At 40.2% G+C, this 26,560-nt stretch overlaps 1 protein-coding gene across 5 annotated transcripts in view; it reads right to left on the bottom strand.

Moving 5' to 3' along the window:
• si:busm1-163l24.4 (uncharacterized protein LOC368754 homolog) overlaps positions 1 to 26,560 on the bottom strand; it is a 70,716-nt gene that overhangs the window by 19,372 nt on the left and 24,784 nt on the right. For all 5 annotated transcript variants that reach the window (XM_068013367.1, XM_068013364.1, XM_068013365.1 and 2 more), the window contains 6 exons: positions 15,005 to 18,679; positions 13,700 to 13,782; positions 10,613 to 10,793; positions 5,451 to 5,592; positions 4,243 to 4,418; positions 2,517 to 2,866 (listed from right to left, as the gene is read on the bottom strand). In XM_068013367.1, the coding sequence (XP_067869468.1) occupies positions 2,517 to 2,866; positions 4,243 to 4,418; positions 5,451 to 5,592; positions 10,613 to 10,793; positions 13,700 to 13,782; positions 15,005 to 18,679 (4,607 nt within the window). The remainder of the gene's footprint in view (positions 1 to 2,516; positions 2,867 to 4,242; positions 4,419 to 5,450; positions 5,593 to 10,612; positions 10,794 to 13,699; positions 13,783 to 15,004; positions 18,680 to 26,560) is intronic.

The following is a 26,560-nucleotide window of genomic DNA, read 5'->3' as shown; positions in this document are numbered from 1 at the left end:
AGACGCGCTCAAACTTTGCTTCTGACTGTATGCAACATCCTCTAAACTCTGATGGAAATAAATGTTTAATTCATTCACAGGTATCTACTATTTACTATAAATGCCATACTGTTACAATTATCATCTTTTAATAACTGGATATAATTTTGGATGGTAAAATGTAAGATAACAGCTCAAAACCAGGTTTAGCAAGTCAAACCTCTGGAGCGATTAACTTTTCTCCATTATAATAAGCTTGTATCTTTAGATTAGATAGTCTGCATAATAGTGTTATGATCATCGACTTCATGGTTTGTATTAATATTTTAGAGGTCACTGTTAGTTTTGGGGTAATTAAATGTGTAGGTGTAAGATAATTGAAATTCTGGAATTTAGAAAAAGGTTGCAGGATCACCCAAGAGATTTTATTTCAAAGATCTTTCCGTGTGTACTTACAAGGCACAGAGTTAGAGAGGGGAGAGCCATAAAACAGCAGGTGGCCTCGTTTAGTTGGGGAACTGTAGCAATTCTTCTCAGACTTACTGGCTATCTTGTTAACAGTATTAATTATTCATGTGGGTATCCAAAAATCAAAGATGTTTTGGAGTTGGAGGTAATTAGCTTAAATTGCTCTCTGGGACATCCTAGATGTACCACATTGCTATGGAGATAGATGATGCAGGGAGATGTTTGTTGGTCAGGAGTTTTATCTCAGTTTTGCCTCCAGAAAGACAGTTGGCTGAGAGAGCAGCTAGACTCAGGAGAATGGAGACCATCAGGAACCAGGGGTGTTTCTGATTTGAGGGAGACCCATGCTCAAGCTGCAAAATCCAGATTTCTGAGGTGTTGAAGGACAGCTGGAGGGTTGCCTAGCCAAATTCTAGAGGGAGAATCCCCGGGAGATCTCATACCTCGGAAGATAGCTGAGAAACTAAGGAAAATCGAAATCAAGTCCTAACAGTTGTGGTACACTTTTGATTAGTCCCAGGAGAAGTGAATGAACTGCCAAGATCCTGTTAAATATAAGGGAACTCTTGGGGTGGAAATAAAAGTCAAATAGGGGTGTTCTGTTGAGATTTTAAGTTTAAAGTGTAAGTGATTTCAAATTGTGTTTAGTAGAGTTTACCTTGTTTAACTCTTATACAGTGAAGTTTTTTTGTTTAAAACTTGAAATCTTGCGCTGTAATTTTCAGCAATAACTAAGAGATTGAATTTGTTTTTAAGTTACTGGTCTCTAACAAGATCGTAACAACAGCTACAGAAAATCAATAATCATATCATTGTAAAAGGCATAAAATAGGACTTTGGTTTTAACACTGCAATTTTTTTCAGCTTTAATTTTACAAGTAATTTTGTTTGGTGTCAGGTTCCATTCCAGATATATTCAAAACATGTATTTTCAGCAAGTCAATAATGAAGTTCAGATGTACTCTGTCTCAAAATAGGCACATTTCCCCAGAACCTCTGCATGTTCTCCCAATGAACTTCACAATGTAAAGTTAAGCAGCATATTTAGTTGCATGCTAGTAAATTCAGGCAAGTTATTGCTCATTTAAAGAGCTACCATTACCATCATGCTCACTTCTGTCACTGCAGTTTTTTTTGGTTGGAATATCTTTAGCAATTGTATAGAACCTTGGTGAGACCGCACTTGGAGTACAGTATGCAGTTTTGATCCCCTTACCTTAGGAAGGATATTATTGCCATATAGGGAGCGCAACGAAGATTCACCAGACTTGTTCCCGCGATGGCAGGACTATCCTATGGAGAGAGATTAGGGAAACTGGGCCTGTATTCTCTCGAGTTTCGAAGAATGAGAGGTGAGCTGATTAAGTATTTTGTAGGTTTCAAAGGGCTAGACAGGGTAGATGCAGCGAAGATGCTTCCCCTGGTTGTGGAGTCTAGAACCAGGGGACACAATGTCAAAATAAGGGGGACGCCACTTAAGACTGATATGAGGAGAAATTTCTTTACTCGGAGGGCTGTGAATCTTTCGAATTCTCTACCCCAGAGGGCTGTGGAAGCTCAGTCATTGAGTATGTTTAAAGCAGAGATTGACAGATTCCTAAATACAAATGATGTAAGGGGACATGGGAATAGTGTGGGGAAAAAGGCATTGAAGTGGATGATCAGCCATGATTATATTGAATGGTGGGGCAGGCTCGATGGGCTGAATGGCCTACTCCTGCACCTATGTTCTTAATTGAGTGATGACATTGGGGGATTGGCTCGGAGGAGTTGCTGAGGTAACAGTATAAAGGAGCTGAATTAACATGAAATTTGAAATACCTCTGGGTTAATGATCGTCACTATTAATTCAGCTCCCTCCCATGGTCAGGTTCAGTAATTCATCATTGTTAATTGAGAGATTTGATCAACAGACAACACTTAAAATTATTGGAGAGTCAACAGAAAGGCAGAAAAAAAGTTAATTTATAAATGTTAGCTTTGCTACTAGTATTAGATGTTCAAATTTGAAGAGAATTAAATGCTCATTTGCTTCTGAAACTACTAAAATTGACATGAATAAAACTTACAATTTCATTTTTGTTCAGTCCCGAAGCTACAAAGGACATTTTTTTTTGAACCATTACAACTGTGCTCTTGGCGGAGCTTGAACCTTTGTTAAAAACAGGCGATGAAGTTAGAGAAGATTTGTTATGCTTGAAACTTTTGGACGAAGTCCTTCTGTCAGTTTGCTCATGTTGGGGCTCTGACAAACTTGGGCTCCCAGCTACATCCTCCGTCGGTTGGCATCCTACCATGGGAGACAAAATGGAAGGGCTTCTTGCTGGTGTCAAAACACAATTTCTCTTTCCTGCACTTTCTAATTTATGTGTCCATGCAATGTCTTTCAGCAGCTTCTCACCACCAGCATCAACATTTCCTTGAAGAATAAACACATTGATTAGTAAATTGTAAAATATTAGAAGTTGTAGTACCTGGATATTTTTGATCAATTAACAATCCTTGCCCATATGATTTAGTTAAAGCTCCGAAAGGGTGCATTAAAAGTCAAGACTAAGCAACAACTGAAATGATGTCGCAAGTGTCATTTTGTCGTTTAAAAGAAAATAAATTTTAAGCCATTGAATGTAACTTTCATTTTGACAGTAAGCATGGAGTTCTTTCGACATTTAGGGGTTTTATTGCTAGATTGAAAACTTGTCTTTTTTGAAGATCACTTTTCAGAACAAGTTATAGAATAACTTACTGCAATCGTATGAAAAAATGCCCGACCATTTTGTATTAAGATTTAAACCCAACTTAGATGCAGTGCAGCAAAGTTGATAAATTGCAAGGAAGAGCTCAATTCATCTGCGAGTGGGTAACCACAAATCTCCAGCTTGTCAGGTTTCAAATGCAATCAAGCCATTAAACTAGTCCATTGTTTTTAAAATTGCATTTTTATCTTTCTGGCTATCTCCCAAGTAAGTATTTGGTGAGATTGCTAGAACACTGTAGACTTAGGCATGTCTTAAGAGGTGGAGAAAGCACAGATGTGTCCCACCTCTGGCACTAACATGTAACAAAATGGATCAACATTATTACTATGTCCTCGTGGTTAGAACTCTACCCTCACCCCTTGGGGACACTTGATTCTGTAACAAAGGTTCAGAATGTGCCATTAAAAAGTTTGCCAAACATAAGATCAGCTCATTTATACTTCTGAATAGTTTCCTGAAGAAATTCTGTCGTATCAGCTCCTGAACACTGCTGTAAAACTGTCCCAGTTATACTGCAGGCCATTTTTTTTTTTGCAGCAGATGCCACTGTAAATGGTCCTCACAAGCTAAAAGGTAGCACTAAGACCCCCAAAAGAGACACAGAAAAAAGTGCCAGAGTAGAGCAATCAACTAATAGGATGAAAGAAAGTTTTGAATGCAGAGGCTAAATTTCGTTGAATGAAGACAATACATAATCTTTCATTCTTCTTTTGTTCAACCTCCACATACAAACTAGAGAGAATAAACACATTTCTGCAGAACCTAGAGGAAAAACCACTAAGATCTATAAGTTCAGGCTGGCTGGAACTCTGCAGCACAAAAACACTTAAGAATCGGGGGCGCTGGGGCAAGACAATAATACTTAAAGCTTGCAGACCATACCACATTCCCAGGCAGATCTTCACAGATCACACCAATTGTTGTGTGTTAAATTACTGTGGTGCTTTTAATGCCTATATTTTGCATTTCTTTCAACCTTTAACTGAATTCTTGTGAATGTTTTAATTCTATGTGTTTTCCTTTATATGAGAAATACCTTCACTATCTGAGTTTATTTGCTCCTTTATCTCCTCTTTCTTTTGTGCTGCATTTGGAGAATCAGTCATTTCTTCTTGAGAACCTGCTGTAGATTGGAATTGGTTCAGCGAGCCATTCACTGCTTGGAATCTCTCTGCCATTTGTCTAATTTCCAAATCCATAAGAGATTTTGGGCTGACAAAAAAGGTAAAAATGTAATCATTTAAAAACATGTTACAATAAACCGGAAACTACAAGTTTGTGCAGACATTACTAATACAAGGTAGATATTCTGTTTATCTATTCATTCTCATTCCCAAGATACTTTGAACACATGAACATTACAAAATACTCCAAATAATCTGTAAAGCAGTGCAGAACATGGCACAGGAACATTTGCAAACCATGACAAACTGTTTGCCGAGGTAATACTACCAAGAACAATACTTCAGAATAAGTCTAGAACCGTGGCTCAAATCATACTTGGAGAAAACAAGGAGACAACAGAACTGTCATCCAGTTAAGCACTACCTGAAACATTAACCTTTCGTTGAGGTGCTGACCAACTTGCTGTACATTTCTGTTTTTATTTCAGATTTGCAGCATTTACAATTTTGTTTTACTGTACTAATTATCCTGTAGAGCAACCAATTGCAATTATTGTTTATAACAATTTTTAAATCAAACTCAGATCACATATAGTAGCCTACCTGTACTGGCTGCATACTTCTTCTTAGATAATTTATTAGGAAGCAAGTATATACCAAGAGTAAATGTCAGACTGGTCAGCATTTGGTAAGGAGAATATACGGTTCATTACTACTATCCAAATGTACTTTATTTTAAAAAATATAAAATAAAAATTATCAGCACCAACTATAAAGAGTATACTTCTTCATTGCTTATGGTTTGGTCCATTATGACCCAAGTATCTTCTCTGAAGCCAAGCTAAATTCAGAAATGCATACCCTTCAAACAATTTTTTTTAAAGGTAAAAGATGATACGTAAATTGTTTACGATAGTATTGACAAAGGCCACAGAGGTAGCAGTAACTGTCCATTGACTTCAGTAACAATTTAAGGTACGCAGTCAGGGGGAGAAAAAAAAAGAGGAAATGCATATTTGTCTCTCACTGCACACACATTCAACACGTACATTTTGTTCTTTTAGTCAGGAATGTACAAGTACTTTAGAAGCCATTTGGATTTTGAAAGGTGGAATCTTACCATTCAGTCTCTTCTTTGTCCCCATGTGTAAAGGTTACACTGGTATTTAGCAGTGGTTGAGGTCTTATGGCCTCAGTTGCTGGAAGACATTTTGTTCTGCTTTGCAAATTTTCACTATCCCCCAGGTGAAATTCAGCAGTAACTGTTAACATAAGGAACAAAGAGTTTATAATTATATACTTTTACCCCTACATAGAAGTTACAACATGGAGGTAGGCCATGCCGCCCAACCAGTCCGAGTCAACGTGAAGTTTTAGATAAATGCTGGAATTTCATATTTGCTTACAAAAATTGATTAAATATATTCCACCCAAGGCCTATCTATTATGCCTCACTGCACTGGTGATAAGAATTAATCAGCATAAATAATTCATAAATGCTACAAATGGATTATGAAGGTTTGTCCAACTGACAAAAATTAACCTGGAGATCCTCTGCTACCTGTGCAATATGTATGGATTTGTTCTTTCAGTTATAGCCCCCACCACTAGGTTAAGTGCTTTTACTCCTCAACATTTTCCAGTCAAGATCTTCCAATTTCTTTGATGCGAATGGTTAAGGAGGTGTGGGAAAATTAACAAGGGGAGAAAATCAGGGAACCAAAAAGGGTCTGGTCATAGATGCAACATTTGCTATTTTGTAGTATAGTCTTCAATTGAAATTAACTCAAATAAAAATGGTCAATTATAAACTACTTTGCAGTTAAGATCTTGAACTCCTTGTCAGAATAATATTTTGTAAGTTATAGATCCCAAGCTATGTGTTTCTGACAAAAACAATGAAATGTTTTTGGACCCATACCTTGTGATTATCCATGTGATGGTAATGGTAGAATCAAAAGCCACATCTGATATCACAAGGTAGCGTGCTATTGCCCACATGCAACTGTTACATTGATTCCAAATGGAATTCATTCCAAACATCCGTTTGCCTCAGCAGTAAATTTAGAACAGAACAAAACTGATACCAGGTTTGCTTCTGGCACTCGGGAGAACATTGATCAGCTTTTGAACTGAGACATCAGGATAAACTGCAAAGGGAAATGTCAGTCATTTACGGCACAGGAGGAGGGCATAAGGCCCATCATCAAGTCCATGCTGGCTCTCCACGGAGCTATGCAGTCAGTCCCACTCCCCGGCTTCATCCCCAGAGCCCTGCAAGCCTATTTCTCTCAGGTGGCCATCCAACTGCCTCTTGGTCATTAACTGTCTCCGCTTCCATCAACCTGGTGGGCAGCGAGTTCCATATCATTGCCACTCACTGCATAAAAAAGCATTTCCTCATATTCCCCCAGCATCTTTTGCCCAAAGCTTTCAATCTGTGTCCCCTAGCCTTGTACCATTTGTCAATGGGAACAGTTTTCCCTTGTCTAACTTATTTAAACTGGTAATAATCTTGTATATCTCTATTAAATCTCCCCTCAATCTCCTTTGTTCTAAGGAGAACAGCCCCATCTTTTCTAACCTAACCTTGCAACTAAAATTCTCCATCCCTGGAACCATTCTGGTAAAGCTCCTCTGCATGCTCTCAAGGACTCTCACACCCTTGCTGAAGTGTAGTGACCAGAACTGAACGCAATACTCCAGTTGGGGCCTAACCAGAGCTTTATAGAGGCTCAGCATAACTTCCCTGCTTTTATACTCAATGCCTCTATTTATGAAGACCAAGATCCCATATGCTTTACTAAGCACTCCGCCAACATGTCCTGTCACCTTAAAAGATCTATGCACATGCACCTCCAGGGTCCTCTGTTCCTGCACACTCTTTAGAACTGTGCCATTAAGTATATATTGCCTCTCCCTATTCCTTCTGCCAAAATGCATCACCTCACACTTGTCAGTATTAAATTCCACCTGCCACCTCTCTGCCCATTCTGCTGGCCTATCTATGTCCCTTTGCAGATGGTTCAGATCATCCTTGCTGTTTGTGCACTTCCAAGTTTGGGGTTGCCAGCAAATTGAGATTCTACTCTGTATTCTGTAAAAGCAGGGGTCCCAGCACTGACCCTTGTGGAACACCACTGTGTACCATCCTTTAGTCTGAAAAGCAATAATTTTCTACAACTCGCTGTTTTCGGTCTTTAAGCCAATTTTTTTTTATCCAATTGGACACTGTCCCTCCTATTCTAAGAGCTTCAATTTTTGTGGTACCTTATCAAATGCTTTAAAATCCATGTAAATGTCCATCACATTTCCTTCAACAATCTTCTCTGTTACTTCATCAAAAAGTTCAATTAGATTAGTCAAGCATGATCTGCCTTTTACAAATCCATGCTGACTATCCTTAATTAACTTGAACCACTCCAAGTGACCGTTAATATTTCCCTTGATTATAGTTTCTAAAGCTTTACCCCCCCACTCATAAACTAACTGGCCTTTAGTTGCTAGGGCTGACTTTACATCCTTTCTTGAATAAAGGGGTCACATTTGCCACTCTCCAATCCTCCGGCACCTCCCCCATATCCAGGGAATATTGGAAGATTATGGCATGCCCTTCAGCTATCTCCATCCCCACTTCCTTTAGTAAGCTGGGATGCAAGCCATCTGGACCAAGTGACTTATCTACCCCAAGCACAGCCAACCTTTTTAGTGCCTCCCCCTTCTCAATTTTTATCTTATCCATTGCCTCTACTCTCGCTGCTTCTACTGATATTTTGTCAGCCTCCATTTCCTTAGTGAACACTGATAGAGTACTCTAAGTATATTAGCCTTGCCCTATGCCTCTAAGCATATACCACCCTCTCTGTCCCTAATAGGCCCCACTCCTCCTCTTACTATTTGCATACTATTTACATGCTGGTAGAATATCTTTGGGTTCCCTTTTATGTTGACTGCCATTCTATTTTCATATTCGCTCTTTGGCAGTCTTATTGTCCTCTTCACCTCCCCTCTTAACTTATCGTTCTCACTTGATGATTTCACCTGACATGCAGTATACACCCTCTTTTTTGTTTCTTCATCATCTCTATCTCCCTGCCTTGGTTCCCCGACCTTTCACCCTTGTGGAAATGTTCCTAGCCTGCACCTGAAGCATTTCTTCCTTAAAGATAACCCATTGTTCCAATGCAACTCTTCCTGCCAGTCTTTGGTTCCATTCTATCCTGGCCAGATCCCTTCTCGTTGCATTGAAATTAGCTCTCTTCCAATCTAGACGGACATTCGACCTTATTTTGTTTCTTGCTTTTCTGCATTACTAGTCTAAACCTTATAATATGATGATCACTCTTACCAAAGTGCTCCCCCACAGACACTTGGTCCACTTGGCCCACCTTGTTTCCCAGCACCAGATCCAGTAATGCCTATTTTCTAGCTGGGCTGAGAACAAACTGATCAAGGAAGTTCTCCTAAACACATTTTAAAAATTCTTCCCCCTACTTACTCTTTACTCTAAAATGATCCCAATCAAGGTTTGGGTAATTAAAGTCCCCCAATATCACCACTCTATAGTGACTGCACATCTGATTTCCCTGCAGATTAGCTCCTCTATCGTCTTCTCACTATTTGGAAGGATATAGAATACCCCTAGTAGCGTGATCATACTCATTTTGCTCTTTAACTCTAACCAAATGAATTCTGTCTTTGTGCAAGTTTTTGAAAAAAGTAATGTGTAAAATTATCAATTGAAAAACATAAGTTTAGCTAATGAGTAGCTGAACCCTACAGACTAGAAATGCTGTAGTTATGATTCCCAGTGCAAGCTGAGTTGAGCTGATTGCCATTGAGATGAGTGTAGTCTCAGCGATCCAAAATTAAACACATTCAGCAAGAGCCTTTGCTCCTGATCTTTGCCCAGCAAACCTTGGGTTCTCAGGCAAGGGCAGGACCGTGCTTGGATGTGATGCTCCTAGGGATTCAATACCCTGCAAATATTTACTGTGAGGTTCATACATAAATAACAATCATTGAGGCAAGGTGCTTAGTTGTGAATGGCAGCCATAGAAGTATACCCAGTAAACAGTTAGCACCCTCAGTAAAAAGGGGAAGAAAATAGGCAAAATTTTATAAATATATCCATTTATAAGGGAATGGACCAGCTTTTGTCACTACACAGTATCTACCAATGTAAGCTCAACTGTGATATAGGTCAGATGCATAACAAAGTGATTTTCTTTTGGGGTTTGGGGGGTGGCGGTGGGGTGAAGGAGCCAGGGAAGACAATTTCCAAAAACAAAATACCGTGGTTGCTGGAAATCTGAAGCAAAAACAGAAAATGCTGGACATGCTCAGCAGGTCAGGCAGCATCCGTGGAGAGAAAAAGTTAATGTTTCAGGTATATGCGACCTCTCATCAGATATTTTCCTCCTGTGTGTGAGATTTGATTCCATACCTCTACCAATACTGTTCTGAAAATTTGATGGTAAAAAGGTTCCTTTGCATTCGTTCCAAATAATGTGCATATTAAATCTTTCCAGGAATTCCATATAAAAATAAGTGAGCTTTAAAATTGGATTAGCACCTTTAGCATTAAATGAGATGAAGTCCCCAAGTAATTTAATTTTTAAACTGGCTAGTTCCATTCTGGTTTTCAGTTCTGCCGAGTCAGCTATAGTTCTCATTAGAATGAACGGAAATTGACAGTGAAAAGTTGCAGCTTATTGAAAGTGTACATTGACTAAACTATTTTTAATTACAGGTTTAAATCGTATTCTGTGGAAAAAGATTTCAATTTAACTGGTTTCTAAGCATAACACATGATGCTTCATTGTATTCTACTCAATTTCTTCTATCATTGTGCACATGACTGCTCCTATCCTGAAGCAATAATAAAACTGTTTAAAAAAAAGATTGTAAATTCAGATCATGTGAAATATGACGACATGACCGTGCAACTCCCTTGGTTTCAAAATGATCTTGGAAAATTAAGTTTTCAAAGTGGACACTAATTGCTGTACATAATATGATAAATGTTAAATGCACACTGCACATTTCCCTATACTGTATAAACAAACAGTGGTTTCAAATTGGTTTCTGACAATTTTCTACCACCACATAGATTTTCATTTATAAAGCATGTAAGAATGTGTTTTTCTGGTTCATTGAATTTAAATCACAATCTGTTAATATTCAACTTGTGCAAATGTCAGGGCAAGTATCTGCACAAAAAGAGCCTAATAAAACTCTCACCATCTGACAACGTAGAGGTTTACAGTTTTAGAACTTTACCCTTTTTTATCAATGAACCATCTGTTTCCTCTTGCTGTTCAAGTAACTCTGGACAATCTTCCAGACGGGTCGTTGAAAGCGAGTGTTCAGTGTCTTGGCTTCCATGTTCATCCAATACTGCCTCGAGCACAGCCATTTCACGCTCAAGCTTCTTTATGTTATCCTGTATTGCATACCTTTGCTTGGGAAGTAAAACAAAGTTCCCAGTTGAAATATATATATATTTTTAAAGAGATACAGCACTGAAACAGGCCCTTCGGCCCACCGAGTCTGTGCTGACCAAAAACCACCCGTTTATACTAACCCTACAGTAATCTCATATTTCCTACCACCTAGGGGCAATTACAATGGCCAATTTACCTATCAACCTGCAAGTCTTTGGCTGCAGGAGGAAACCAGAGCACCCGGCGAAAACCCACGCAGTCACAGGGAGAACTTGCAAACTCCACACGGGAGGTACCCAGAATCGAACCCGGGTCCCTGAAGCTGTGAGGCTGCGGTGCTAACCACTGCGCCACTGAGCCGCCCTTAAAGAAATTGGTGTACTAAATGCAGCTTATGATTCTAACTTCCTAAAACATTTTGAATAATGTGATTGCTATTCAGTTATGATGCCAATTAGTTCTTAACTGGTCTTTATAGTTTCCAAATTTCTGTAGAAGAGAACTTTTAACCCTATTGGCATACTGATGGCAGACCTCAAAAAAAAAAAAAAATTTTCATCTAAAAACCTATTATTTTCCTCAAGTGCTGAGTGAGAACATAAAATTATGCAACAGGATAAAGCTACTTGCTGCAACAAACTCACTTTCAACTGACCACATACAAATTGTACCATCATGGTCTAGATCCAACTTAATGTCACGAGAGAGGTGATGAGCTACAGAGGGAATTTCCAAGATAGGGCTCTGGGAAATTTCTCGCTCACTCCCTAAGGTAATTGAGCAATAATTCTTGAACATTGATTTAACATTATAGCTTACATTATTCAACCGTGACCAGTTACATTCCACAGGTGACATTTCCTTGGTCCAAAATGGTGCAGGAACCATCATGTTCCATATAGTATTTAATCACCTGATTTCAGCACTGTTTTTAACCATAAATTAAATAAAATGTGGGAGAAACATGACTGTTTTTAATGACTGCCTATTCCACAGATCTGTTACGTGGGAAATATTGCACCCAATCTTTAGTCTTGTGCTTTTGTATGAATTAGCAACATTTGACAGATTATTCTGACAGCACATTTCAACCTTTTAATTTGATGTTAATTTATACCAGTGGTTTCCAAAGTTGTGTGCGTCAAGGACCACCTGCAACTGTAGACTTACTTCCAGAGATCCTCTGCAAATATTAACACCCAAATTCCCAACACACATTCTTATGTGAAGCTCTGTCCTGGGAATGAAATGGATGAAAAACTTATTCCTTTAGTTATCCAAAAGGGAAATAAATCAGTGCAGGCATTGCAGAAATTTTATTAAAACATATAGGGTTTACCAGCCCTTCGACGCGCGAGTTGCGGCTGCGGGGGGTCAAATTCTGCGGGAAGAGGCCCACCGCATAATACCGGCAGTGGGGAGACCTCGGTGCAGCTCCCCCGCTGCCTGGCGGCAGGCCCTTCATCTTAATATTCAAACTAGCAATAAAGAGATGCAAATGAACTTACCTGCAGACGGTGGCCGTCCCATGTCAATGTTACGGCCGCCATTCGCGCCTTCGGAACTCTGCATGGAGTTCCGAGGAGAGAACCTGGTGGGCAGGGAGGAGGAAAAAGATTTTCAGGGTGGGAGTGGAGGAGGAGCGGGGAAAACACTGTTTATTGGCTGTGGGGATGGTGGGAAGGGGTTGAAGGGCAAAAAAAAGAGTGCAAAGTTTGAGGTTTAAAGGTCAGGACTGTCAAAGATGGTTTATCAGGGGGTGGATGGGTAGGAGAAATAAAATTTATTGCGTGATCATAGCAGGGGGGTGCAAGTAGCGCTTTTATGTTCAATTTAAATGTTTTTATTGATATTTAAAGTGATGGTCCCTTTAAAATTTTAAATCAGCTGTCAGAGCTCGAAGCCCTTTATAAATGGCGCCTGCGGAGTGGCGCAGAACGCCATTGCCGGGGACACAGCGGCCGCCCCTTTATTTAAATCAGCCCCCACGCGTAATATCGCGGGGCACTTCCATGTCGGAAGGCCGCCACGTTCAGTGCGCTGGTGCAAAGCGCAGTGCACTAATAAAATCTAGCCCACAGAGACAAACTGCTTCGTAAGTCAAAATACTAAAATCAAAAATCTGATCGGCAAACAAAAATCTAAATTTCCCTTTAAATGCAGCTATGCCAGTTGCCTCAACTGATCCACACAGATCAGACAAGTCCTGGGTTCAATTTCCCTTCCTCATCCGTCCTGAAGTAGCTGCCAGAGCAAGAGGTGCATTATAGTTAATCCCAGTGCCCCAGGTTACTAAAGAGAGAGGAAAAAAAAATCAGCTCTTGCTCGCTACATCACTTACAATCGCAGAATCTTAATAAATGCGTTTAAGTATGGACAGGTCCATATGAATCCATTAAAGATTTGCGTATACCAGACCCAATTAAAATCAAGGTAACAGAACAGAAATAGAAGACTGCAACCAATTTTTTTTAAATTGCCAGCCAGATCATTAAATATGCTTTGCTCCATAATGGTTATTTCTATTCAACATCTTTCAGCCATTAGAGCTTTGAAGCAAAAAAAAAAATTCACTACCATTTGGAATCATAATGTGGTCTTTTCAATTCAGTTTAGGACCTGTCAAATATTTTGCAAGCATTCAGTCAACTTTTGTCTATTCCTTTAAGTCTGACAGAAGCATTGTTGAACTTTGCAGTTGGGTTAATTGAACTATAAATTAAGTCACCTGCAAATTGAAACAAACACGCATCCCACATTGTGTTATACAACTGCTTCAAAATTGACAAGTTGAAAAAGCCAAATATAATTAATAAGTGAGCATTTTGCAGCAAATAAATTGTGATTAAGTGGCTATCATTTCTTACACTTTGTATCTCATTCAAATACAAGCTTGACTGTCACGAAAAATCATTATTTTTACCTGAGTGGTTAGAATCTCACTCTCTGGAGAGGAGTCACCAGTATGACTGGCTTCACTGTCATTTCCAGGTACTTTCCCACCTTCTGCAGGCAAACAGTTGGAAAATATTATAACCTACATGGGCATGCTGACTCTAGGATAGGTGCATCTAAATCCCGAAATGTGGAAAATAAGTTCAATAAATCACATACACTCTTCCTGCACTACAGATTTAAAGCAGCAGCTCAGTGTTGCAACTCAGACTCCACCAAAAAGAAATCTAGCGTCCTATTCGATGTTCTAACTGAAGGGAAGCTGCTCAGAGCATTCTCCCCCAGGAAATTTGGATTTTACTTGGTGCATTTTTCAACACATGATTGGACACAATTTTGAAGCATCTGGGCTGATTAAAAAAGGCATTTGTGCTATTCCCGAAGTCGTCCATTTCTTTTCATTCCCACCTCCCACATTAATATAATTTCTTCCAATCATTGATTTGTGTTCTGTATTAAACAGCCCTATACATGCACACCACACAAAGATTCCTACCATCAAGGTTATCTTTGATCCTCTTTGTGCTGGTTTCTTTTTCCACTTCCAGAACCACTTTTTTTTTTAAACTGCCATTAGATAATTTTCACTAAACAGACCCATGGACTGGTTTTCACAATTCTGCTTGTTCAGCCTGCCAACTAATTTGATTGTTACTCCCAGGGTCTCCTTATACCAAATCCCCAACAGGGAGGAGGGAGTAGCAGATACTCTGATAAAAGTCCCTGAATACCAACTTTCATACAATTTTACTACTGTGGCAATTAAGCGATAAAATGAGAGAACCTCGAATACGATTAGATGCACCTTCCATCACATTTACATCCCTATTGTTTGTCAATAGGAGACAGTATTAATGTACATGAAAAGTGGATTTAATATTATAGCTTGTTTTTTTTTAAAAATATAAAGCTGTGCTGCATGCAGTTATCAAGTCAACCCAGATTTGTAATAGGAGATTTCTCGTCACTTTAACTGCTTAATCTCAATTTTTAAGCACACATCCACTATTTTTCCGGAATTGTTACTCTGATGTAAAAAAAAACTGTTGGTTGATAAAGTGTTTCAAAGTTGGACATTTATATTTATTTGAAAATCAGCTTCACCATCTGGTCACCAGAATTCTTTGCCTAGAAATTTGTTCAAATTTCCCAGTCAGCAGGTAAACCACCAATAGAGCTTTGCTGCCCATGACTAAACATTAAATTGAAGTTCTCCTGTGGGTCAAGTCACATTCCAAGCATGAAAGTTTCCCAAAATGATTAAACAGCATACCTAAATGCTGTGTCTGCAGATATGGAGCTGGTGTGCCTCCCCAAGTTTCTTCAACTTTGCTGTCATTTTTTTCATCCTGACTCTCTGATTCAGTGACACTTAAAGCATTTATTTGTTTGTGATGAGTCTTACTGCTCAGTTTTGGTTGAGGACTGGCATCAGGGGATGAACCATCAGAATAAGAGAACAAGTCAGGAGATTCCTCCGATTCTTGGCTTGGGGAAAGGCATTCATTTTTGGGAGAGTCTTCACCTACATTCTCTTCCAATTTATTTACTTCAGCATAAAAAGTCTTTTTAACTTCTGTGCTGCTGTTTGGAAAATTAGTTTGTACCAGTGAGCTTTTTAAAGATGGATGTGTTGTACTTAAGGGACTTTGTGACACAGATGGAGCATTTGACCCCAATCTGTTGAATCCAAAAATCTGAAAACAAGGTAGCTCTTCATCACTTGTTTCAGATTCTGAAGTGGACAGTTTTACTGGTCGCTTCCTCCGGCCTTGAACCAGATCTCGTGTCAAAGAGTTCTGTAAGCTCCTGCTCTTCAGTTCCTCCGTTGCTGTTTCATATCGTTTCAGTCGTTCTTTATCCTCTCTCATCTCGCATTTACTTTGCATTTCATCCAGCTCATCCACACTTTTTGTATTGCTTTTATTTATGTTGTCATCAGCATAGTCTAGCAGCCCATCAGGAGTTATCGAAGACATCTGTGAATTCTGTGGACATTTGTTTTCACCAGTTTTATTTCCTGTCGTAATGCTTTCTTGTGCATTAGTAAATATAGGCTGAGAGTGGTATCGTGCAACATCAGTTAATTTAACCAATTCACTTTCTGTAGTGCTTTCCAAAGCCATCGGAACATTTTGAGGTAACTCACTATTTTTATAAAACACTCTCCCTTTCAGCAATTTATCTGATTTCTTCTCTTGATAGGTATCTTTTTCATTCACTTCCTGTCCAAGTTGATCTCTAGTTGAAAACATCAATTCAGACTCTGGATATGCACTGGATTCAAGTCCTAAAACATCTTGGCGAACCGCTACTTCTAAGGTTCTGTCTTCTACTGCACTTGCGGCATTTTTAAGCCAAGAGTTGTTGTTTGTGTTGCTACTTAACTGCTCACAAGCTGTGGCATGGCTTGATTTATCAGAATCAAATATTTCTTTCTCTATAGTAACCAGTGAGTGACTACTATTTGATCCTTTTCCTCTGAGCAACCTGGTGTTCCTTTTTCCCTTTCTCCTGCTACTTAATAGAGGCACCGCCTCCTGGATATGCCGTGGAAACCCAAGGGTTGGAGGCACAATTTCAACAGAATCGGGATCTGCCCTGTTCAATAGCAGTACATTACCTAACTCAGAAGTGCAGTGCTTACTTTTGACATCATTGGCAACCTTAGCTTCTTCGACTGGCGAACCACTTTTATCCAAATTCACTTTCTCCGTTTTCTGATGTGTAGCAAAGTTTCCATCATAATCTTTATTTACTGCATCTCCTCCATTGATCTCCTTTGATTTACAAGCAGATACAGCATTAACACATTTGGAAACTGGAGTTGTTGCACATTCATCTTCCACAGACGGATGGTCTGTGGCTGGAATAAGTATGAATGATCTTCGTTTTGATGATCTGAATGACTTTAGAAGCAGCTCAGTGTCCACTTCACTGTCTTCAGTTGCCTCCTTCAATCTGGTCTGTTGCTTTACAGATACTTCCTCACTGTTGTTATCTTCACTGTTTACAGTTCCTAGTCTGGAATGATTCTCAGACAAACATGCTGTACCATTTGGGTGCACTTCACCTTTTCCTATACCATTGAAATGTTCTTGTGGGTCACTAAGTTTTTTCACAGGAATAGGAGGAGGTGCAAGTAGTAACAAGCTGGTCTGTGAACCTGAACCCTCTGGTTGTGTGCCAGATGCTACTTTGCAAGAACGATGATCAGAACACAATGAATATTCAACTGGCACTGTAGCATCATCAGTTTCTGTTTTTCCACAGCCCCTTAATTGTTTATGCACATTCTCTGATAATCTTACTGCAGCACTGTCTTCAAGCTCCTCTACTGTACAGTGCCCAACTGATCCATGAGAAGCTACATAATCTTGTTTTGAATAGTTAGTATTAGGTAACTGTTCATTACAGTCTTGAACTATAACATCCGGTAATGGCAGACTCTCAGTTTCTACACATACCATTCCTGCATCAGTATTTTCTTCACTGGGCTCTGCTGAAGGTGCAATTCCTGCAACAGGCATGAGGTGTGAATGCAATGTGGTCAATTTAGACTTCTTCCCTATGTTTTTGTCTTGCAGGATCAACTCTTCATCCAGCAGCTTCAGTCTGGTGCTTCTTCTGGTGGTCCTCATTTCTAGTTCAGCTTTCACTGGCTCTTCACTACTAGGAAAACTATCAATCTTGTTCTCATTCATGTCAGTTGGGCTGTTTCTAGGACTTCCATCAGCTCTTACAAGCTGACTGACCAGCTGCAAAGGTTTAGTTCTTTTTTTGGTCTGTTTTATTGATGATTTTCTCCCTTTTTTCCTCAAACTTTTGTTCATTTTTTTCTTGCTTTCAGCATCAGTCTTGCATAACTCCAAATCAGGTTGCTGCACATTTTGCTTTGAATCTTCCACCATGTCACTACAAATCACTGCCTTAGTCAGAGAGGCAACAACTAATTTGTCATTTTGTTTAATATCAGATGATTCATCTATTATTTCTTTATTTGGCTCAGTTTCAATGCTCTTCGATATGGGAACATGCTCCTTGTGGCCTGTTTGGTTATTTCCATTCTGAATACCACTGTCATGGTTATCGTTATCATAAACAGTCCTCTTTATAAAGTCTTCAGGATCTAGTCCATTGCTTTTTTTTCCTTTTTGAGTTTTATTGCAACTGATAACAAAGACATCTTCTCTGTGAGAAGTCAAGTCATCACTTTTACTTTCAGAATTAAAACTCCAGCTTACTGGAGCACTTTTTCTCTTGCCTCTCTTATAGGTTTTCCCAAAGATTTTGTTTTTAACATCAGTTACAGTTACTTTTGCCACATCTTTTAAAGATGTGAGTAGATCATATTCAACTTTTTCAGTATCATCTGAACTAGAAGCTTCCTCACAACAGGCATGGCTCTCTCTTTCTGCTAAGGAATCTGACTCAGTATTCTGGTCATGTGGATTAAATTCAACACCAATAGCCGTTACCTCATCAACATTAATTTTGGATAACCACTCACTGACTTTCTTGATAATTCTCTGGCTTTTTCTCTTGGATACTTTCAGAACTGACGAATGATTAGGTTGGGTTCCACTTTGATAATCATTTTCATCTCTAACTATCCAAGTAGAATCTTTCTGGTTAAGCTCTTCATGGTTATCCAATTGATTCGCCTCTTTTTCCAATGCACTTTTTTCTGAAAGGGGTGTTAGACTGTCAGTGAAAAGCTCGTTTCCGTCAATGCAATTTTGCCCATTCACCCTTTCTACAGCAATTTGCGAAGAGCTCTCATTTGCATTATTGATTGACGATGTAAAGATTTTGCCAGGTGCCTCTGGGCTACAGAAGCTACTTTCAGATTTGTTCTCAGTCATTTGTTTTTGTTCAGTCTCAGATTCAGTTGCACAGGAATAATCACCAGCATCCGTGTTTGCAGTATCCTCTGACATGTCATTATCTACAAATTAAACACATTTTCAGACACACTTAGGATTAGTTTTGATTGACAAACTGGTCATTTTTCATCCCTTTCTTAGCTTGTGAAAATATTCTTATTAAGCCTTAAATTCAAAACCTTGGATAGCAACTTTCCCCCTACCACCCCATGAGAAATTTCTTCTAAGTAATGTGCCAATTCACATCTTGGTGAGAATTATCTTTGTTCAGTGGCAGATAGCAGCACAACAAAAATACCATTTTTTTCCATATGATCACACACTCAGGATTAGTATTGACTGACATGTATTCAACTATAATGGATGGAATCACTTCATATTTTGCAACTACAAAAATCCTTTAGACTAGCTTTTTGAATCCACACATATAAATTACCTTATTAAAATCAGAATCCGTAACACTTAATCCATTACTATTTGATCAAGTACTCTTGTGGATTAAAAGCTTTTTTTAAAAGTTAGAAGCTTCGTGTCAGAGGAATTTTTTCCCCCAAAATGGATCAATTCGATGTACAATACCAGCAATTCCCATCAATTTATTTGAATATACAATATCACCCCTGGATCAAGGAGTCATCAGTGAGTCAACAGTCACATAGTTCCTGCTCCTCATACTGACCCACTAGTTCTCAACCAGGTGGAGAAAACAACCAGCCTAACAACATCTCTAAGAATGAGAACAATGATTCTTGGACAAAAAATATTCTTGACCAATGTAAATGAGCCAGTCATATGGCAAATAAAAAAAATCAGCGACATACCGAAGTTTAAATGAACTACCTAAACTCACCTCCCCTCATCCATGTCAACCCCTCGACCTTGCTATCTCTTGCGATTGCTCCCTCTAATTTCTGAAGTCTTGAACACAGACAACGATTTCTGTCCACTTCCTCCCCTCCCTTAGCAACGACATCCCCCGAAACCTCACCATCTGCCTCTAGGGGGAGAAAAATTCTCTTCTTCAGTACCATCACCAACTCACTCAAACTCCCAATTTCCTTGCCTTGGGGCCTTCACCTGTCGAGACCTCTGCCCCTGTTGACCTGCTCAACTAGCTCCTCACCTCTGGCTTTAATTGCCTTGTTCCAAACGCCCTGTTATAGTCCCCTCTTGGTTCCTTCAAAATCATGTTGCAATGGAGGATATCTGGCATACAACTGGTCTAGTCATTCACTCAATATCACAGTTGGCTTAACTTTAGCACCACTGTCACAATATCCTCAGACAAATCATGCTACTAGTCCAGGATCATGTTGGGGACAAGGAAAACCCAAATGTTCCTTTATTTCATGAAGAACCACCTTCTCAAACTCATATTCCCCACCCCACAGTCCAACCACATTCCCCCACCCCCAAAACCCTAAGGATTGCTTCACCTGTAAGATTGAGATCACGGGCTGCATTTTAAAGACTCCGCTGCTGAAATAGGAGGCAGGCGTAAAAAAATGTGGCCCACATGCATGGGGACCACGTTGTGGAGCCGCCACAATTTCAAACACGGCAGCTCATTTGCATGGCCGCGGTGCCAGCCCCTCACGATGACATGGAGGGGGCCGTCAAGCCATCGCTGGCGTCCAGCGCCAATGCGCAGGCGCCATTTTTAAAGGGATTATAGCCCTCATTGTACATTTAAAATTTAAAGGGCCAGTTAATGTAATGTTTTGCAAAAATGAATAAAATGATCTTTCCATGCACTCTCCCACCTCCCCAATGGCATTTCACAACATTCCTGCCCTTTTCCCCCCAGAATACCTGCCCTAAAAATTTGACCTTTCCCCTGCAAAGAATGGAACGTTTGTCCTTTACCCCTTCCCAACCAATCCGCAGCGTTGTAACCCTGCTCCCCCACTCCTGCAGAGAAAAATCACCTCCTCCCACTCTCCACAGGTGTCACGCCTCGTTTCCCCTAAGAGGGATTTGAAGACGCGGCATTGCCGGCTGCCAGAATAACTTGGTGGCTGAATCCCTGCGGCCTGCATGGCAAATAGGCATTAACATTTTAATGTGGGTTCCATCACCGAGTTTGGGGGGGGGGGGGAAAAAGGGGGGCAGGGGCAGCTGCCATGAGGCCTCGCCACCGCCGCAGAGATCAGCATGGGGCCTGCTGCCATCAGGGTCAGTGGCAGGCCTTTTCTGTACCGATCTTCATTGCACCCCGCTCCCCTCCCCCCCCCACCCCACCCACATTTCACAGTGGCGGACTGGCTTTAAAATCTAGCCCCATCTGTGTAGCTGCCACTCTACCTTCCCTTCCTCTACCACTCTTCCTCTTGATTCCAAACTTCCCTCAGCCTACATCTAATCCAGCCAGTATGTTTTTCACCCCTATTTCTCAAAAGCACAAATGGCGAAGTCTGTGACTGTGATAAATTACCCTCCTTGACCTCTGCAGTACTTGAGATCCTTTTTGTCTTCTCCACAGTTCAGCTCCATTCCTAACATATGAATGTAACCACAGCTTCTCCAGCAAAGATTTCTCTTCTCACTCCTTAAATCATCTCAGGAGTCTCTAAGGATTTATTCTTGCCCCCACCCCCTCCTCAATCCTTTTCATCTACATCCTGCTCCATAGTGACATCATCATCAGACACGGTTTAACTTTCATGACACCAAGCTTTATCTCTCCACTGTCAGACTGTTGTCCTGACATCAAGTTTTGGGCAAATTAAAATTTCCTCCAATTGAATTCCACGATGGAAGCCATAGTAGTAGGTGCCCACTATAACTTTTACTGCATTCCCACCAATTCTATTCCACTCCCTGGCCACTTACTCCGACTGTTTGACCAAAAGTGGAGCTTCAAATGCTACATCCCACCTATTATGAAGGCTTTTGCAAAATTTACCACCTTTATTGCTACTGAAATAACTCATTCATGCATCTATCACCTCTCGACTAGATTTAATATTTTCTTTGCCAATTTTCCATCCCCCGTAAACTCCAACTTGTTTAAAGTTCAGGCATTTGTACCATGTTCCGCACTAATTCCTGCCTACCCATGGTCCCCATCTTCATTGAGCTACACTGCCCCCATATGGTCCAACCCAAAGAACATAAAATCCTCATAGTCTTTAAAATCCTTTATGGCTGTGTCTCAAACTACTACTTTAAGCTGTCTAGCCTTACATCTGCTGGTGATCTTTTCTATGTTCAATCTAGTCTATTGTACATTTCTCCTCCTCCCTTCACATTGCCCCATCATCAGACCAGCTTTCAGTCACATCAGCCTTACTCCCTGGAAAGCCACTTTAGCATCCACCTCTCTGATTAGAGCTTTTAAAAAAAAAAACTCTGAATACATCGAATTGGCAGGGTTGGTGGGGAGAAGCGATGAGACAGTGGAACAAGATTTGAATATGAAAATGGCTATCTGGAAAGAAAAGTGGGAATCCCTACATGAAATGCATCCGAGCTAGTCTGAAGAAAAACTTTGTAATGAGCACGTTTAAGCTGATACACATTACGTTGGGCTGATTGGTGTGATAATGAAAAGACTTATTTATACTTTTTTGGGATAAACAAGTGCCTTGGGTCCTTAGGAATTCAGGGAGAGTGTTTGAAAAATAGGCGATAACACCATAACTAAAAGATTAAGATCCTTCGTACATTCAATAGTGCTATAATGTTTTGACTGATACGATTCAGACTAAACATACAAATTACGAACAAAGGAAACCTGACCAACTGGCCTTGAAGCCCACTTCTTTCAAAAGAAAAAGAGTCTAATTTATACCATTAGTTAATCTCCTTTAAAATACCCAATAAAGAGATTGTGCCTGCAATTTTTCACCTGAGGTCCTTCAAGATAATTGAACAATATCTCCAGGATATCAATTAATTCCACATGACTCAAACAAAACGATGCCAGATACTTCTTTTCTGTGCAATATTGACCAGAATAAGGCGATCAAAGAAACATTACAATCTACATAACTACCTACTTTCTACTGATGCCAGTAGCACAGGAGCCATCAAATTCCAAAGACAACTTGATCATTCAGGTCTATCTTCGTTTAATCAATTTTCCTGTAGCTCCTTTTCAAAAAAGCTTTCATTACCAGTAATCTCTTGGCTAAAACAATTACAACAGGTGAAGTCAGGGAAGCTATAAATTTCTAGGGTATGATCTTGCCTAAAAAGAGAAATATAGACAGACAGATTGATATGTAGGGAGAAAGGGCTAGCAGAAGAACAGTGAAGGGATAGTAGATGGTATGGGCAGAGCACAAAGCACAGGCAGGAGTGAGGAGCCTTTAAATACAGCACAGGAAACACAAGCAGTAAAACATAGTGGGAGAAGGGAGCCTTTACATACAGCACGGATAAGACCTGCAGCAGCAGAGCAGAACTGGAGAGAGGGGCAGCGGCAAGAGGCAGGGATATATCGCTAAGTGACATCATGTGGGGGGAGGAGAAAGAGTACACTGGTGAACTTTTTATTGATTACATACAAACATATGAACATATGAATTAGGAGCAGGAGTAGGCCACTTGGCCCCTCGAGCCTGCTCCGCCATTCAATAAGCTCATGGCTGAACTGATTACTCCACATTTCCACCTACCCCCAATAACCTTCCACCCGCTTGCTTATCAAGAATCTATCTACCTCTGCCTTAAAAATATTCAAAGACTCTGCTTCCACTGCCTTTTGAAGAAGAGAATTCCAAAGACTCATGACTCTCAGAGAAAAAATTTCTTCTCATCTGTCTTAAATGGGCAACCCTTTATTTTTAAATAGTGACCCCTAGTTCCAGATTCTCCCAAAAGGGGAAACATCATTTCCATATTCACCCTGTCAAGACCCCTCAGGATCTTGTATGTTTCAATCAAGTCAACTCTTGCTCTTCTAAATTCCAGCAGATACCAGCCTAGCCTGTCCAATCTTTCCTCGTAAGACAGCCTGCCCATTCCAGGTATTAGTCCAATAAACCTTCTCTGTACTGCCTCCAATGTATTTGCATCTTTCCTTAAATAAGGAGACTAGTACCCGACACAGTACTCCAGATGTGATCTCACCAATGCCCTGTATAGCTGAAGCATAACCTCCCTACTTTTGTATTCAATTCCCCTCACTATAAACGATAACATTCTATGAGCTTTCCTAATTACATGCTGTACCTACATACTAACCTTTTGCGATTCATGCACTAGGACACCCAGATCCCTTTGCGTGTCAGAGCTCTGCAATCTCTCACCATTTCGATAATATGCTTCATTTTACTCTTCCTGCCAAAGTGGTCAATTTCACACTTTCCCACATTATACTCCATTCACCAGGTCTTTGCCCACTTACTTAACCTATCTATATCCCTTTGTAGCCCCCTTATGTCCTCTACACAAGTTACTTTCCTACCTATCTTTGTGTCATCAGCAAATTTAGCAACCATACCTTCGGTTCCTTCATCTAAGTCATTTATATAAATTGTAAAAATTCGAGGCCCCAACACAGATCCCTGTGGCACACCACTTGTTACATCTTGCCAACCAGAAAATGACCCATTTATGCCTACTGTTTCTTGTTAGCTAGCCAATCTTCTATCCATGCCAATATGTTACCTCCTACACTATGAGCTTTTATTTTCTGCAATAACCTATGATGTGGCACCTTATCAAATGTCTTCTGGAAATCTAACTACAATACATCCACCGGTTCCCCTTTATCCACAGCACATGTAATTCCCTCAAAGAACTCCAATAAATTGGTTAATCATGATTTCCCTTTCACAAAACCATGTCGACTCTGCCGAATTACCTTGAATTTTTCAAAATGCCCTGCTATAATATCTTTAATAATAGCTTCTAACATTTTCCCCAAGACAGATGTTAAGCTAACTGGCCTGTAGTTTCCTGCTTTCTGTCTCCCTCCCTTTTTGAATAAAGGAGTTACATTCGCTATTTTCCAATCTAACGGAACCATCCCCGAATCGAGGGAACTTTGGAAAATTAAAACCAACGCATCAACTATCTCATTAGCCACGTCTTTTAACACCCTAGCACGAAGTCCATCAGGACCCGGGGACTTGTCAGCCCGCAGCTCCAATAATTTGTTCAGTACCACTTCCCTGGTGATTGTAATTTTCTGGAGTTCCTCCCTCCCTTCCATTTCCTGACTTACAGCTAATACTGGGATGTTACTTGTATCCTCAATAGTGAAGACCCATGCAAAATATCTGGTCAATTCATCTTCCATCTCCTTATTATCCATTATTAATTCCCCAGACCCACTTTTTATAGGATCACTTTGTTAACTCCTTTTAAAAAATATCTATAAAAACTTTTACTCTGTCTTTATATTTCTAGCTAGCTTTCTCTCGTACTCTAACTTTACCTTCCTCATCAATCTTTTAATCCTTCTTTGCTGTTTTTTATATTCTGTCCAATCTTCTGACCTGCCTCCCATCTTTGCATAATTATAGGCTTTTTCTTTAAGTTTGATACCATCTTTAACCTTTTCAGTTAACCACGGATGGAGAGTCCCACCTTTGGAATTTTTCTTTCTCATCGAGATGTATCTATTCTGTGCATTCTGAAATATCCCCTTAAATGTCTGCCACTGCATCTCTATTGACCTATACCTTAACTTGATTTGCCTGTTCACTTTAGTTAGCTCTGCTTTCCTGCCCTCATAATTGCCCTTATTTAAGCTTAAAATGCTAGTCTTGGACCCACACTTCTCTCCCTCAAACTGAATGTAAAATTCAATCAGATTATGATTGCTGCTACCTCGGGGCGCCTTAACTATGAGGTCATTAAGTAATCCTATCGCGTTGCACAATACCTGCTCTAGTATAGCCTGCTCTCTGGTTGGCTCCAGAATGTATAGCTCCAAGAAATTATCCCGAAAACATTCCATACACTTCTCATCTAGGATACCCCAGCCTATTTGATTTTTCTAGTCAACATGTAGGTTAAAATCCCCCATAATTATCGCTGTACCTTTCTGAAAAGTTCCCATTATTTCTCCCTTTATACCCCATCCTACAGTGTCGTTTATGTTAGGTGGCCTGTACACCACTCCCACAAGAAGATTGGAAAAGCAATAGTGATAAAGGGATTCTATATGGAGGGGAACAGAAGGCATTTCTGCAGTCACAGTCAGGAATCCAGAATCATATATCGCCTCCTCGGTGCTAGGGTTAAGGATATCACTGAGCGGCCGCAGAGCACGCTGAGGAAGAAGGTGAACAGCCAGCAGTCATGGTCCATATTGGTACCAACAACATGCATATATAGAAAGAGGGATAAGGTCCTACAGGCGGACTTTTGAGAGCTAGGATAGAGATTAAGAAGCAGGATCTCGAAGGTAGCAATCTCCGAATCACTCCGTGTGTCACATGCTAGGGAGTACAGAAATAAGAGGAAAGAGCCAATGAATACATGGCTAGAGAGATGGTATATGAGGAAGGGCTTTGGATTCCGGGGTCATTGGGACCAGTTCTGCGGGAAGATGAGACTTGTACACGTCGGATGCACCTGAACAGAGCCGGGACCAATGCCCTTGAGGGACAGTTTGCGAGTGCTATTGGGGAGGGTTTGAACTAACATGGCAGGGGGACTGGACCAGGTGGTCACATTAGAGAGAAAAAACAAAGCGCACAAAGAATTGGGAGAGATAGACAGCACTAGAATAAGAATTTTTTTTATATATGTTCCTGGGATGCGAGCGTCACTGGCAAAGCCAGCATTTGTTGCCCATCTCAAGGGCAGAGAGGGGGAAAAGAGTTTCTGAAGTGTATTCAGGAGAATTTTCCAGATCAGTCAATTTCCAGTCCAACAAGGAAGGAGGATCTGGTTCTACGGAATGAGGTGGGACAAGTGGATCAAGTGTCAGTCGGGGGACATTTAGGGGACAATGATCACAGTATCCACAAGGTTTAGGTTAG

Source organism: Heterodontus francisci, chromosome 33 (genome assembly GCF_036365525.1).
Source record: "Heterodontus francisci isolate sHetFra1 chromosome 33, sHetFra1.hap1, whole genome shotgun sequence".
NCBI classification, from domain to species: Eukaryota; Metazoa; Chordata; class Chondrichthyes; order Heterodontiformes; family Heterodontidae; genus Heterodontus; species Heterodontus francisci.
This window is presented reverse-complemented; position numbering and strand designations above follow the sequence as displayed.